Consider the following 13583-nt stretch of genomic DNA (forward strand, 5'->3'; position numbering starts at 1 on the left):
GGCGTCTGATTTACGTAGGGCATGAAAGACTAGTTGAACCAGGTGTGCCATTTGCATAGCACTTGAAGAAGCTGGCCACCCCACCCTAATCTTTTATTATGCAGATGGGTTCTCTACCTGGTTGGTACCATGTTGCCTGGTTTTTCACTGTACATGTGGTGACAAAGAAAAGGGATGATGGAGCCTCCATGTTGAACATATCTGGCTTTAAGGTAGCCCTTTTCCATTGGCACAACTGCCAGCATCCACCTGTGCAAACTTCCAGCTGGCTTATCCATGTCTGCAGCTCAATTTTTCAGGCTGCTCTTTGTTAGAGAAGAAATGATTTGGGGGCTGCTATTTGTTAAAAGAGACATTCCGCTGAGGACTCTGTTGCCCTTACTATGAGTCTAAATAATTTCTTTTTATATCTTGTATCATGGTGGAAAAAAATGTGTACATATTTAGTGTCAGAAGTGTTGTGAGTGAAAACAGTTCAGATACAGAAAAAATAAAATTTAAATTTAAAATGGACAACAGGTGGATCACAAGGTCAGGAGATCGAGACCATCCTGGCTAACGCCGTGAAACCCCGTCTCTACTAAAAAATACAAAAAACTAGCCAGGCGAGGTGGCGGGTGCCTGTAGTCCCAGCTACTCCGGAGGCTGAGGCAGGAGAATGGCGTGAACCTGGGAGGCGGTGCTTGCAGTGAGCTGAGATCCGGCCACTGCACTCCAGCCTAGACGATAGAGCGAGACTCCGTCTCAAAAAAAAAATAAAAAATAAAAATAAAAAAAAATAAAATGGACATCAGGGACTCAAAAAGTAATTCAGGAGTCCCTGATTGTCTCATGAATTGTTTCATTGTCATGCACGTCCATGTGAAGAGACCACCAAACAGGCTTTGTGTGAGCAACATGGCTGTTTATTTCATCTTGGTGCAGGCGGGCTGAGTCCGAAAAGACAGTCAGCAACAGGAGATAAAGGTGGGGCCGTTTTATAGGATTTGGGTAGGTAAAGGAAAATTACAGTTAAAGGGGGGTTGTTCTCTGGCGGGCAGGAGTGGGGGTGACAAGGTGCTCAGTGGGGGAGCTTTTTGAGCCAGGATGAGCCAGGAAAAGGAATTTCACAAGATAATGTTATCACTTAAGGCAAGGAGCGGCCATTTTCACTTCTTTTGTGGTGGAATGTCATCAGTTAAGGCGGGGCATTCGCACGTCTTTTGTGATTCTTCAGTTACTTCAGGCCATCTGGGCCTATAGTGCAAGTCACAGGGGATGCGATGGCTTGGCTTAGGCTCAGAGGCCTGACATTCATTATGGTGTTTTTGTTGGAATCAGGATCCAAAAAGTTTGATATGTCCATAAAAAGTAATTCATAGGAGGAGTTAGACTGGATATGAAGAATTTTTGTTATATTGTATCCAGTTTATTTCACTTACATTTTTCTTATAAATGTGCAAGAGTGATATAGGATTAAGAATGTATACTGAGAAGAATCTAAAAGCATTATACGAATTTATATTCCCTAAATATAAATCACTGATTTATATTTTATGAATATAAATTCTAAAGGCTAAGAAAACATGTCATTTCATTGGGAACATTTTATTTGTGATTGATATATGAAATAAAAGCACATCTTACAATCATAGAATCTTAGAGTAGTTGAGGGGGTGCTGCATTGCTATAAAGAAATTTTTTTTTTTTTTGAGACGGAGTCTCGCTCTGTCGCCCAGGCTGGAGTGCAGTGGCCGGATCTCAGCTCACTGGAAGCTCCGCCTCCCGGGTTTATGCCATTCTCCTGCCTCAGCCTCCCGAGTAGCTGGGACTACAGGTGCCCGCCACCTCGCCCGGCTAGTTTTTTGTATTTTTTAGTAGAGACAGGGTTTCACCAGGTTAGCCAGGATGGTCTCGATCCCCTGACCTCGTGATCCGCCCGTCTCGGCCTCCCAAAGTGCTGGGATTACAGGCTTGAGCCACCGCGCCCGGCCTATAAAGAAATATTAATCAGCCTCACCAACATGGTGAAACCCCATCTCTACTAAAAATAACAAAATTAGCTGGGCGTGGTGGCATGTGCCTGTAATCCCAGCTACTCAGGAGGCTTAGGCAGGAGAATGGCTTGAACCAGGGAGGCAGAGGTTGCAGTGAGCCGATCACACCACTGCACTCCAGTCTGGGTGACAGAGTGAGACTCTGTCTCAAAAAAAAAAAAAAAGAAATGAAATATTGTACTATCTTCAGTCTAGTCCTTTTCCCAAGAGAGAAAGAAAAGCACATTTTAAGTAAAAAAACAACAACAACAACAACAAAAAGAACCCTGCAATACAAAACAAAACAAAACAAAAAGATGAAGGTGTGTGTGTGCTTTGGGTTTTCCGTACAGGCATTCACGAAGAAGCCTAACCATGGTGGGATACTCAGATTATAGAAACAGTGGATAATAAGAGTGGTTTAACTGCGGTAAATCTTTTTTTAACACAAAGATTTTTAAAATTTTTCTAATACAGTGAAATTATCTACCCCAAAAGTGGAGGTGTTTTATCTCTTCCTGTCTGACCCTTATTCCTGTCACTTTTTCTTATCTGCTCGTGTTATCATCCCTTTCTTATTCTCTGTTTTGATGGCAATGGCTAAAAAGTTTACCATTATATTGATGTTCACTATCAGGTTTTTGGTATATGCCCCTCATTGGGTATATAGGCTGGGATGCTTTCATATCTTTCTCTGTCATTTCTTTAGCAATGGGAACATTAAAACAATGGCTACCCAAAGAAGAAGATGAAGGGAAGGTAGAAATGGTCTCTGGCATTGAAGTAGATGCGGAACAACTAGAACCAAGATCTGATGAGGATGATACGTAAGTAGATCATTTGCCCATACCTAAGTCAAGCACTGGTACAAAGTGAAAATGCTGCTGCTGAGACATTCAAAAGAGCCAACTGAGACCTAGCTACAAAGATCAAGTTTTCCATCCTGGCTAACACGGTGAAACCCCGTCTCTACTAAAAAATACAAAAAAAAAACTAGCCGGGCGAGGTGGCGGGCGCCTGTAGTCCCAGCTACTCGGGAGGCTGAGGCAGGAGAATGGCGTAAACCCGGGAGACGGAGCTTGCAGTGAGCTGAGATCCGGCCACTGCACTCCAGCCTGGGCGACAGAGCGAGACTCCGTCTCAAAAAAAAAAAAAAAAAAAAAAAAAAAAAGATCAAGTTTTACAATGCACGGGTTTGGTTCTGGGCTCCCCATTCTTCTCCAACAGCATCATTTTCTACATTGGCATCAGTGATATTCTGTCTTAACTTCCGTGGCTTCCATCGTACCTCCTGGTACCTGGTGGGGCTAGTCCTCACACCTTGTGCTAGTCTTCACAGCTTTTTCTTCAAAATTATCTTAACTATTGTTGCCCATTCCTCGTCATACACTGTATATCAAGGTTGTCCAAGCCACAGCCCAGGACAGCTTTGAATGTGGCCCAACACAAGTTTGTAAACTTTCTTAAAACGTTATGAGATTTTTTGCAATTTTTTCTTTTTAGCTCATCAGCTATCATTAGTGTTAGTGTATTTTATGTGTGGCCCAAGACAGTTCTTCCAATGTGCCAGGGAAGCCAAAAAGATTGGACACCCCTGGTGTACATCTTTGCATTCTCTTACAAAGTGTGAGAAACTTTGTTGGGATTTTGGTGGGAATGACATTTTATTTATTGATTAAATTATGGGAATTGGCATATTTGGGATTATGAATCTTTTAAAATTATTGTTATTATTATTTGAGACAGAGTCTCACTCTGTTGCCCAGGCTGGAGTGTGGTGGCACAATCACAGCTCACTGCAGCCTCGAACTCCTGGGCTCAAAGGAATCCTCCCACCTCAGCTTCCTAAGTAGCTGGGACCACAGGCACATGCCACCATGCCCAGCTAATGTTTTTTATTTTTTGTAGAGATGAGGTCTTGTTATGTTGTGCAGGCTGGTCTTGAACTCCAGCTTCAAGTTGTCCTCGCACCTTGGCCACCAAAAGTGCTGGGATTACAGGTGTGAGCCACTGCACTTGGCCTAAAAATTATTTTTAATTGGCAAATAAAAATTGTATTAATATATACTTATGGTATACAACATGATGTTTTGAAATATGTACACATTGTGGAATAAAAATAGCTAAATCAAGCTAATAAATATATGCATTACCTCACATGCTTATTGTTTATTTGTGGTGAGAGCACTTAAAATCTACTCTCAGCAATTTTCAAGTATACAATAAATTGTTATTAACTATAGTCACCATGCTGTACCGTAGATCTTCTGAAATTATTCCACCTAAGTGAAGTTCTGTACTCTTTGACCAACATCTCCTGGCTTTCCCTTCCACCTTCTCCCTAGAAACCACCATTCTACTCTCTGCTTCTATGAGTTTAATTGTTTTCGATTCCACATGTTAGTGAGCTCATATGGTGTTTGTCTTTCTGGTCTGACTTATTTCACTTGGCAGAATGCCCTCCAGGTTCATCCATGTTGTCACAAATGCCAGAATTTCCTTCTTTTTAAAGGCTGAATAGTATTCCATCCTGTATACATACCACATTTTCTTTATCCATTCATGCACTGATGTGATTATGAATCTTAACATCCATAAATATAGTATAGCTCTCGATTTATGTCTCTCTTTTCTTTGTATTTTTAAATATTTTTATAATTTTCTTTATGGCATAGGAACCACTTAATTTTGTTGTTGGTGGTATTTTAAATGGGATTTTTTTGTATTTTAATTTTATTTATTTTTTGTAGAGATGGGCGTCTCACAGTGTTGCCCAGGCTGATCTCGAACTCCTGGGCTCCAGTGATCCTCCCATCTCAGCCTTCCAGAATGCTAGGATTATAGGCATGAGCCACTGTGCCTGCCTAATTTTTTAAAATTGAAAAATGATGATTTTACATATTCATAGGGTACACAGTGATGTTTCAATACATATGAAGTATAGCAGTCAGTTCAGGGTAATTAGCATATCCATCATCTCAAACATGTATTGTTTCTTTGTGTTGGGAGCATTTAATATCCTCCTTCTAGTGATTTAAAACTATATACCATATTACTATTAACTGTAGTCATCCTACAGTGGTGTAGAACACTATAATTTATTCCTCTTATCTAGCTGTAATCTTCTGTCCTTTAAAAAATCTCTCCCTTTTTTCCTCTTGTGTTTTCAAATTTGCTACTGCTAATGTATAGAACACTACTGATGTATCCTGTAACTTCACTAAACTCTCTTATTAGTTATAAATTTTGGAGTCCTTTGAATTTTTAAAATTTTATTATAATTTACTTAACATTTGTTTTGAGACAGGGTCTTTCTCTGTTGCCCAGGCTGGAGTGTGGCAGCATGATCATATTCACTGCAGCCTTGAACTCCTGGGCTCAAGTGATCCTCTTGCCTCAGCCTCCAGAATAGCTGAGACTACAGGTGTAGCATGCCACCATGGCCAGCTAATTTTTTTGTTTTTTGTAGAGATGGGGTCTTGCTGTGTTGCCCAGGCTCATCTTGAACTCCTGGCCTCAAGTGATCCTCCCACTTGGGCCTCCCATGAAGTAAACTGTGAGCCAAATGCTGGGATTACATCATGAGCCACTGTACTTGGCCCATAACTTACTTTTAAAATACATATCACATTTTTTAAGTAGACCCTTTTCAGTCTTCCTACTACCTACCTCTTTATATCAGCTACACAGTCCTCCTCCCTACAGTCAACCAATCTAATCTGCTTCTTGTGTATAATTCTCCAGAGGAATTCCATACAAATATAAGCAAAAATATATTTCTTGTGTAAATGTATCTTTTTATATAAATGGTTCCATAGTGCACTGTCCTGTAATTTGCCTTTTTTTCATTTAACAGTATTATGTTTAATACATATTATTGTTTCAAAAACTAGTATAGTTTAAATTTCCAGAACAAAAAGTATTGGGTCATAGAGCATGTACATTTGTAAACTGGATATCATAAAATTGTCGTTCACACCTATTAACATCAGTGTATAGAAGTGTCTATTTCCCCATTCTCTTGCTCAGTGTGTTGTTAGATTTTTGGATTATTGGATAATTGATAGGTTAAAAAAAGTCAGTTCATGATAGTTTTAATTAGCATTTCTTTTATGAGTGAGGTTATCTTTCCATATGCTAAAGAGCCATCTTTATTTCTTCTTTCAGGAAAATTCGTTCATGGGCCATTTAAAAAATTTAGATATTAACACTGTATTGATTTGGGAACTTTCTGCAGTTTAGGGAAATTAGTCTTTTATCTGTACCATGATTCAAAAATATTTTGCTTAGTTTTTGCCTTTTATTTTGTTTATGGTGACCTGTGCCATGTTATTTTATTTAGTTAGATTTATCAATTATTTTATAAAACAAAGAGTCTAGGATTTTTTTTTTTTTTTTTTTTGAGACAGGGTGTCCCTCTATTTCCCAGGTTGGAGTGCAGTGGCGTGATCGCACCTCACTGCAGCCTCGACTCCCTGGGCTCAAACTAACTTCCCACTTCAGCCTGCTGAGTAGCTGGGACTACAGGCATGTTTCACTATGGCTGGCTAATTATTTTATTTTTTATTTTTTGTAGAGATGAGGTTTCACCATATTGCCCAGACTGGTCTTGAACTCTTTATTTTTCTCTCTCTTCTCTTCTCTTCTCTTCTCTTCCCTTTTCTTTTCTTTTCTTTCTTCTTTTTAACATACAGGATCTTACTTTGTTCCCCAGGCTGGAATGCAGTGACCCAATCATGGCTCACTGTAACCTTGAATTCCTGGGCTCAAGTGATCCTCCTACCTCAGCCTCCTGAGTAGCTGGGACTATAGGCATGCACCACCATGCCCAGCTAATTTTTTTGTTTTTTGGTAGAGACAGGGTCTTGCTGTGTTGCCCAGGCTGGTCTGAACTCCTAGACTCAAGTGATTTTCATGCCTTGGCCCCCCCAAGGGGTTGGGATTGCAGGCATGAGCCACTGTGCCTTGTCAATCCCAGGATTTTAAAAGTATATTTATTATTTACTTTTCTCGATAGTAAAATATTTTATTCCTCTTTAACTTTATTCATGTTACATCCATGTTACTACAAAGTATGGATCCAATTTTTTTTTTTTTTTTTTTTTGAGATGGAGTCTCGCTCTGCTGCCCAGAGTGGAGCGCAGTGGCACAATATTGACTCATTGCAACCTCTGCCTCCTGGGTTCAAGCAATTCTCCTCTCTCAGCCTCCTGAGTAGCTGGGATTATAGGTGCATGCCACCATGGCTGGCTAATTTTTGTATTTTTAGTAGAGACGGAGTAGCACCATGTTGGTCAGGCTGGTCTCGAACCCCTGACCTTGTGATCCACCCGCCTCAGCCTCCCAAAGTGCTGGGATTACAGGCTTGAGCCACCAGTGCAGGCCCCCAATTTTTTTTTTTTTTTTGAGACCGAGTCTTGCTCTGTTGCCCAGGCTGGAGTGCAGTGGCACAATCTCGGCTCACTGCAAGCTCTGCCTCCCGGGTTCACTCCACTCTCCTGCCGAAGCCTCACGAGTAGCTGGGACTACAGGCGCCCGCCACCTCGCCCGGAAATACAAAAAATATTTTTTTTGTATTTTTAGTAGAGCGGGGTTTCACCATGTTAGCCAGGATAGTCTTGATCTCCTGATCTCATGATCCACCCGCCTCAGCCTCCCAAAGTGCTGGGATTATAGGCGTGAGCCACCACGCCCAGCCCCCAACTTTTTTTTTTCCCCAAATAACTCCTCACTCCAGCACCATTTACTTAAAAAGGTTTTTGATTCTGGCTGGGCGCGGTGGCTCACGCCTGTAATCCCAGCACTTTGGGAAGCCAAGGAAGGTGGATCACAAGGTCAGGAGATCAAGACCATCCTGGCTAACACGGTGAAACCCCATCTCTACTAAAAATACAAAAACATTAGCTGGGTGTGGTGGCGGGCGCCTGTAGTTCCAGCTACTCGGGAGGCTGAGGCAGGAGAATGACCTGAACCCGGGAGGCGGAGCTTGCAGTGAGCCAAGATCGCACCACTGCACTTAGCCTAGGGGACAGAGAGACTCCATCTCAAAAAAAAAAAAAAAAAAGATTTTTGATTCTAATTTGAAATGCTGCGGTTACGGTATATTTTTATATGTATTTGCATTTAATTCCTATTCTTTCTAGTCTAATTATTGATTTATAAACACGTTGTTTATAATATAGTTTATTTTGGGGGGCTATGTCCCCTAAATACTCTTTTTCAGAATTTTCAGGCTTGTTTTGCTTATTTTTCCATATGAACATTAGAATCACCTAGTCTAGCAAAGAAAGTAGGAAAAGAAGGATTTTTTCTTAGCCTCCTTGCTAGCAGAATTTTGGAACCCAAAGGCCTCTTTTCATTTCTGTCTGTGTCCCTTTCTGTCCAACTGGTTATGCTTCTATATATATATTTCTTTCAGAAATCTTAGAGGTCTCTGCAACTCTTTTTTTTCTTTTTTTTTTTTTTTGAGACAGAGTCTCGCTCTGTTGCCCAGGCTGGAGTGCAGTGGCCGGATCTCAGCTCACTGCAAGCTCCGCCTCCCGGGTTTACGCCATTCTCCTGCCTCAGCCTCCCGAGTAGCTGGGACTACAGGTGCCCGCCACCTCACCCGGCTAGTTTTTTGTATTTTTGAGTAGAGACGGGGTTTCACCGTATTAGCCAGGATGGTCTCGATCTCCTGACCTCATGATCCGCCCGTCTCGGCCTCCCAAAGTGCTGGGATTACAGGCTTGAGCCACCGCACCCGGCTAGGTCTCTGCAACTCTTATTGGGAGTCACTTCGTTAGATAAAAGCCAGACCCTTTGATATAGGCCCTTCTCTCTTTTGGGCTTTGGCTTAGACTACTGAGAAACAGTACCCTTAAATTGCCTAGAAATTCTACTGTTTGAGAATAATTTTGAGACTCATTCATATTGTTGTATATATTGATAGTTCGTTTCCTTTTTATTGCTAAGTAGTATCCCATTGTGTAGATATACCACAATTTGTTTGTAGATTCACCTGTTGGTGGACATTTATGTTGTTTCCAGATTTTGGCTATGAATATTTGTGTATATGTCTTTATGTGAACATAAATTTTCATTTCTTGTGGGCAAATACCTAGGAGTGGAATGGCGGAGTTGTATGGTTGGTGTATTAGGGTTCTCTAGAGGGACAGAAGTAATGCAATATACTTCTCTAGAGGGACAGAATTAATGTAATATTAAGGGGAGTTTATTAAGTATAACTCACACAATCACAGGGTCCCACAATAGGCCGTCTGCAGGCTGAGGAGAAAGGAGAGCCAGTCTGAGTTCAAAACCAAAGAACTTGGAGTCCGATGTTCGAGGGCAGGAAGCATCCAGCATGGGAGAAAGCTGTAGGCTGGGAAGCTAGGCCAGTGTCTCTTTTCACATTTTTCTGCCTGCTTATATTCTAGCCGTGCTGGCAGCTGAACAGATTTTGCCCACACAGATTAAGAGTGGGTCTGCCTTTCCCAGCCCACTGACTCAAATGTTAATCTCCTTTGGCAACACCCTCACAGACACACCCAGGATCAATACTTTGAATCCTTCAATCAAGTTGACAGTATTAACCATCACAGTTGGTAAATGTTTAACTTTTTAAGAAATTACCAAACTGTTTTCCAAAGTGGTTATTCTATTTCACATTCCTGTGAACAGTGTGTAAGAGTTCCAGTTGTCCAACATCCTTACCAGCACTTGGTATGGTCAGTTTTAACATTTTTAACCCATCTAGTAGGTGTGAAGTGGTGTCTTTATAATTTTAAAATTGTTTATATATCTTTGCTACTAGTTCTTGTGTCAGATATCTGCTTTGCTAACATTTTCTCACCGTCGGGGTATTTGTGTTCATTTTCTTTTTTTTTTTTTTTTTTTTTTTTTTTTGAGACGGAGTCTTGCTCTGCCGCCCAGGTTGGAGTGCAGTGGCCGGCTCTCAGCTCACTGCAAGCTCCGCCTCCCGGGTTCACGCCATTCTCCTGTCTCAGCCTCCCGAGTAGCTGGGACTACAGGCGCCCGCCTCGTCGCCCGGCTAGTTTTTTGTATTTTTTTTAGTAGAGACGGGGTTTCACCGTATTAGCCAGGATGGTCTCGATCTCCTGACCTCGTGATCCGCCCGTCTCGGCCTCCCAAAGTGCTGGGATTACAGGCTTGAGCCACCGCGCCCGGCCTGTGTTCATTTTCTTAATGGTATGATTCAAGTTTGAAATTTCTGACTAATGTATTTTTTTAATCACTTTTTTTTCTTTTTTTTTTTGAGATGGAGTCTTGCTCTGTTACCCAGGCTGGAGTGCAGCTCACTGCTACCTCTGCCTCTGGGGTTCAAGCCAATTCTCTGCCTCAGCCTCCCGAGTAGCTAGGATTACAGGCACCTGCCACCATGCCGTACTACTTTTTGTATTTTTAGTAGAGATAGGATTTCACTATCTTGGCCAGGTTGGGCTTGAACTCCTGACCTTGTGATTCACCCACCTCAGCCTCCCAAAGGGCTGGGATTATAGGCATGAGCCAGTACACCCGGCCTTAATCACTTTTTAAAAAAAATCTGGATTTCTAATTTATTTGTACTTGGGACAGGGACTATCATCTGAATTTTAGTGATTTTAAAGGTTTATTGTACTCTTTTACTATTGAGCACAGGGTCAATTTTATGCCTGTTACAAATGCATATTCTTACTATTTGGGGAGTATATATGTTATATGTAATTATTATATCAAGCTTAAACATTTTTTGTTAACATGTTCTATAGCCTTTTTTAAAACAAAACATCACTTCCTAATAGAGATACATTGAAATCTTCAACTGTGTTTGTGGTTTTGGTGATTTCTCATAATTTGCTCTCCTTTTCATTATACTTTATTTTTTTTTTTTTTTTTTTTTTTTTTTTTTTTTGAGGCGGAGTCTCGCTCTGTCGCCGGGGCTGGAGTGCAGTGGCCGGATCTCAGCTCACTGCAAGCTCCGCCTCCCGGGTTTACGCCATTCTCCTGCCTCAGCCTCCCGAGTAGCTGGGACTACAGGCGCCCGCCACCTCGCCCGGCTAGTTTTTGTATTTTTAGTAGAGACGGGGTTTCACCGTGTTAGCCAGGATGGTCTTGAACTCCTGACCTCGTGATCCGCCCCTCTCGGCCTCCCAGAGTGCTGGGATTACAGGCTTGAGCCACCGCGCCCGGCCTCATTATACTTTAAATATGTAGAAGCTGTGTTCTAATTTATGATTGTTATATCAATTTGTAAAGTGTCCCTTTTCTACATTTTCACTTTTTGTTCCTATTAATGCTGTTTGCATTAAATTCTGTTTGGTCCGATACAGATATTATTATTCCAACTTCCTTTTTTTTTTTTTTTTTTGAGGCGGAGTCTCGCTCTGTTGCCCGGACTGGAGTGCAGTGGCCAGATCTCAGCTCACTGCAAGCTCCGCCTCCCGGGTTTACGCCATTCTCCTGCCTCAGCCTCCCGAGTAGCTGGGACTACAGGCGCCCGCCACCTCGCCCGGCTAGTTTTTGTATTTTTAGTAGAGACGGGGTTTCACCGTGTTAGCCAGGATGGTCTCGATCTCCAGACCTCGTGATCCGCCCGTCCTTTTATACTATGTATTTTACTATTCTTTTATTTTCATCATTTCTTTGTGGATTTTGTTATGCTGTATTTCTTATAAAATGTATGTAGTTGGTTTATGGGTTCCTTGTCATGTGAAAATGTCTTTTAATGTTAATTTAGTAAAATTTATTATAATTGTTGACAAATTTGGATTTCACTCTACCATACCATTTTGGTTTTCTATTTTTTATCTTTTCTCATTTCTTTTTTACCCTTCTTTCCTAGCCTTTTGTTGGGTGACAAACTTTTCTATATTACTTTTTCCCCTCTATAATAATTTTGAAGATACAGATTATAATTCTAATCTTTTAATGGTTAGCTTTTACACACTACCTACAAATTGATCTAACAAATTCAAAAGTTGCTCAGTATTCCTTCCTTCCTCCCAAATATGAAAAGCACAATTTAAATAACCACAAAACCCTGTTATTCTGATATTTTTATATAGAATTATAATTTTACTTAAAAAGCTTATTATTAAAAATTTCAAACATTTATAGTCCAAGTAGAGAACAGCATAATGAACCCTCATGTATCCATCATCTAGCTTCAACAATTGTCAACATTCTTTTCTGTCTTTATGTCCCCCCCCCCACTTTTTTTTGTAAGTGTGGAATACTTTAAGTCTCAGACATCAAATCATTTCATCCAATTTTACCTTTTTTCAAACAAAAATATTATATGTATTAATATATGCATGTTCTCAAATGTAACTCACTTTGCCAATTTAGTTTATCATTTTTCTGAACTTGCCATTTTTTTCTATCCCATGCTTTCCCTCTGATTTCAGTTTTTTTCTTGTTGATGTATATTCTTTAGTAATTATTTATGATATGTCAGTGAGTAGTAAACTTTCTTATTATTTTCATATCAAAGATTGTTTTTGTTTTGCCTTCAGTCTTTAGTAGTAATTTTGCTGGGCATATAATTTTAGGTTGACAACTGTTTTCTCCTGGCTTCTATTATTGTTGATGACAAGTCAATTATCATCTCATTGTTTTTCCTTTATAGGGATACTAACTTTCTCCCTGATACCTTTATAATTTTTTTTTTTTTTTTGAGACGGAGTCTCGCTCTGCCACCCTGGCTGGAGTGCAGTGGCCAGATCTCAGCTCACTGCAAGCTCCGCCTCCTGGGTTTACGCCATTCTCCTGCCTCAGCCTCCCGAGTAGCTGGGACTACAGGCGCCCGCCACCTCCCCCGGCTAGTTTTTTGTATTTTTTAGTAGAGATGGGGTTTCACCGTGTTAGCCAGGATGGTCTCGATCTCCTGACCTCGTGATCCGCCCGTCTCGGCCTCCCAAAGTGCTGGGATTACAGGCTTGAGCCACCGCGCCCGGCGATACCTTTATAATTTTTAAAAATTCCTTACATTCTTATGTTTCACTATGGTGTGTCTAGGTCTAAAAATGTCTTTTATCCTGCTTGCTTCACTTTCTTTGAAGAACACATGACTTTCTTTAGTCCTGGAAAATTTTAATATTTGCTTTTCTTATTGCCTCCATTTTGATCCTCCAATTAGATATTAGATGTATTTTTTATCTTCTCAATTATCTCCAATAGTACCTAATTGTACTTTCATATTTTTTATTCTCTTCTTTGTTCCTTTCCAGGTGAATTTTTTTTTTTTTTTTTTTTTTTTTTTGAGACAGTTTCACTCTTGTCACCCAGGCTGGAGTGTAGTGGTATGATCTTGGCTCACTGAAACCTCCATCTCCCGGGTTCAAATGATTCGCCTGCCTCAGCCTCCCGAGTAACTGGGATTACAGGCATGTGCCACCACACCCAGCTAATTTTTGTATTTTTAGCAGAGACGGGGTTTCACCATGTTGGCCAGGCTGGTCTCGAACTCCTGACCTCAGGTGATCCACCTGCCTCAGCCTCCCAAAGTACTGGGATTACAGGCGTGGATGAATCCTTGAATACTGTTTTCTAAGCCTATCTGGGTACCATCTATTGACTTTTTAATTT

General features: G+C 40.8%; 1 protein-coding gene across 1 annotated transcript in view; it reads left to right on the forward strand.

Moving 5' to 3' along the window:
* Positions 1 to 13583, forward strand: part of NEK5 (NIMA related kinase 5) — a 100122-nt gene that overhangs the window by 82883 nt on the left and 3656 nt on the right. The window contains exon 21 of the mRNA XM_030922027.1: positions 2725 to 2842. Coding sequence (XP_030777887.1) covers positions 2725 to 2842 — 118 coding nt within the window. The remainder of the gene's footprint in view (positions 1 to 2724; positions 2843 to 13583) is intronic.

Source organism: Rhinopithecus roxellana, chromosome 18 (assembly GCF_007565055.1).
Source record: "Rhinopithecus roxellana isolate Shanxi Qingling chromosome 18, ASM756505v1, whole genome shotgun sequence".
NCBI classification, from domain to species: Eukaryota; Metazoa; Chordata; class Mammalia; order Primates; family Cercopithecidae; genus Rhinopithecus; species Rhinopithecus roxellana.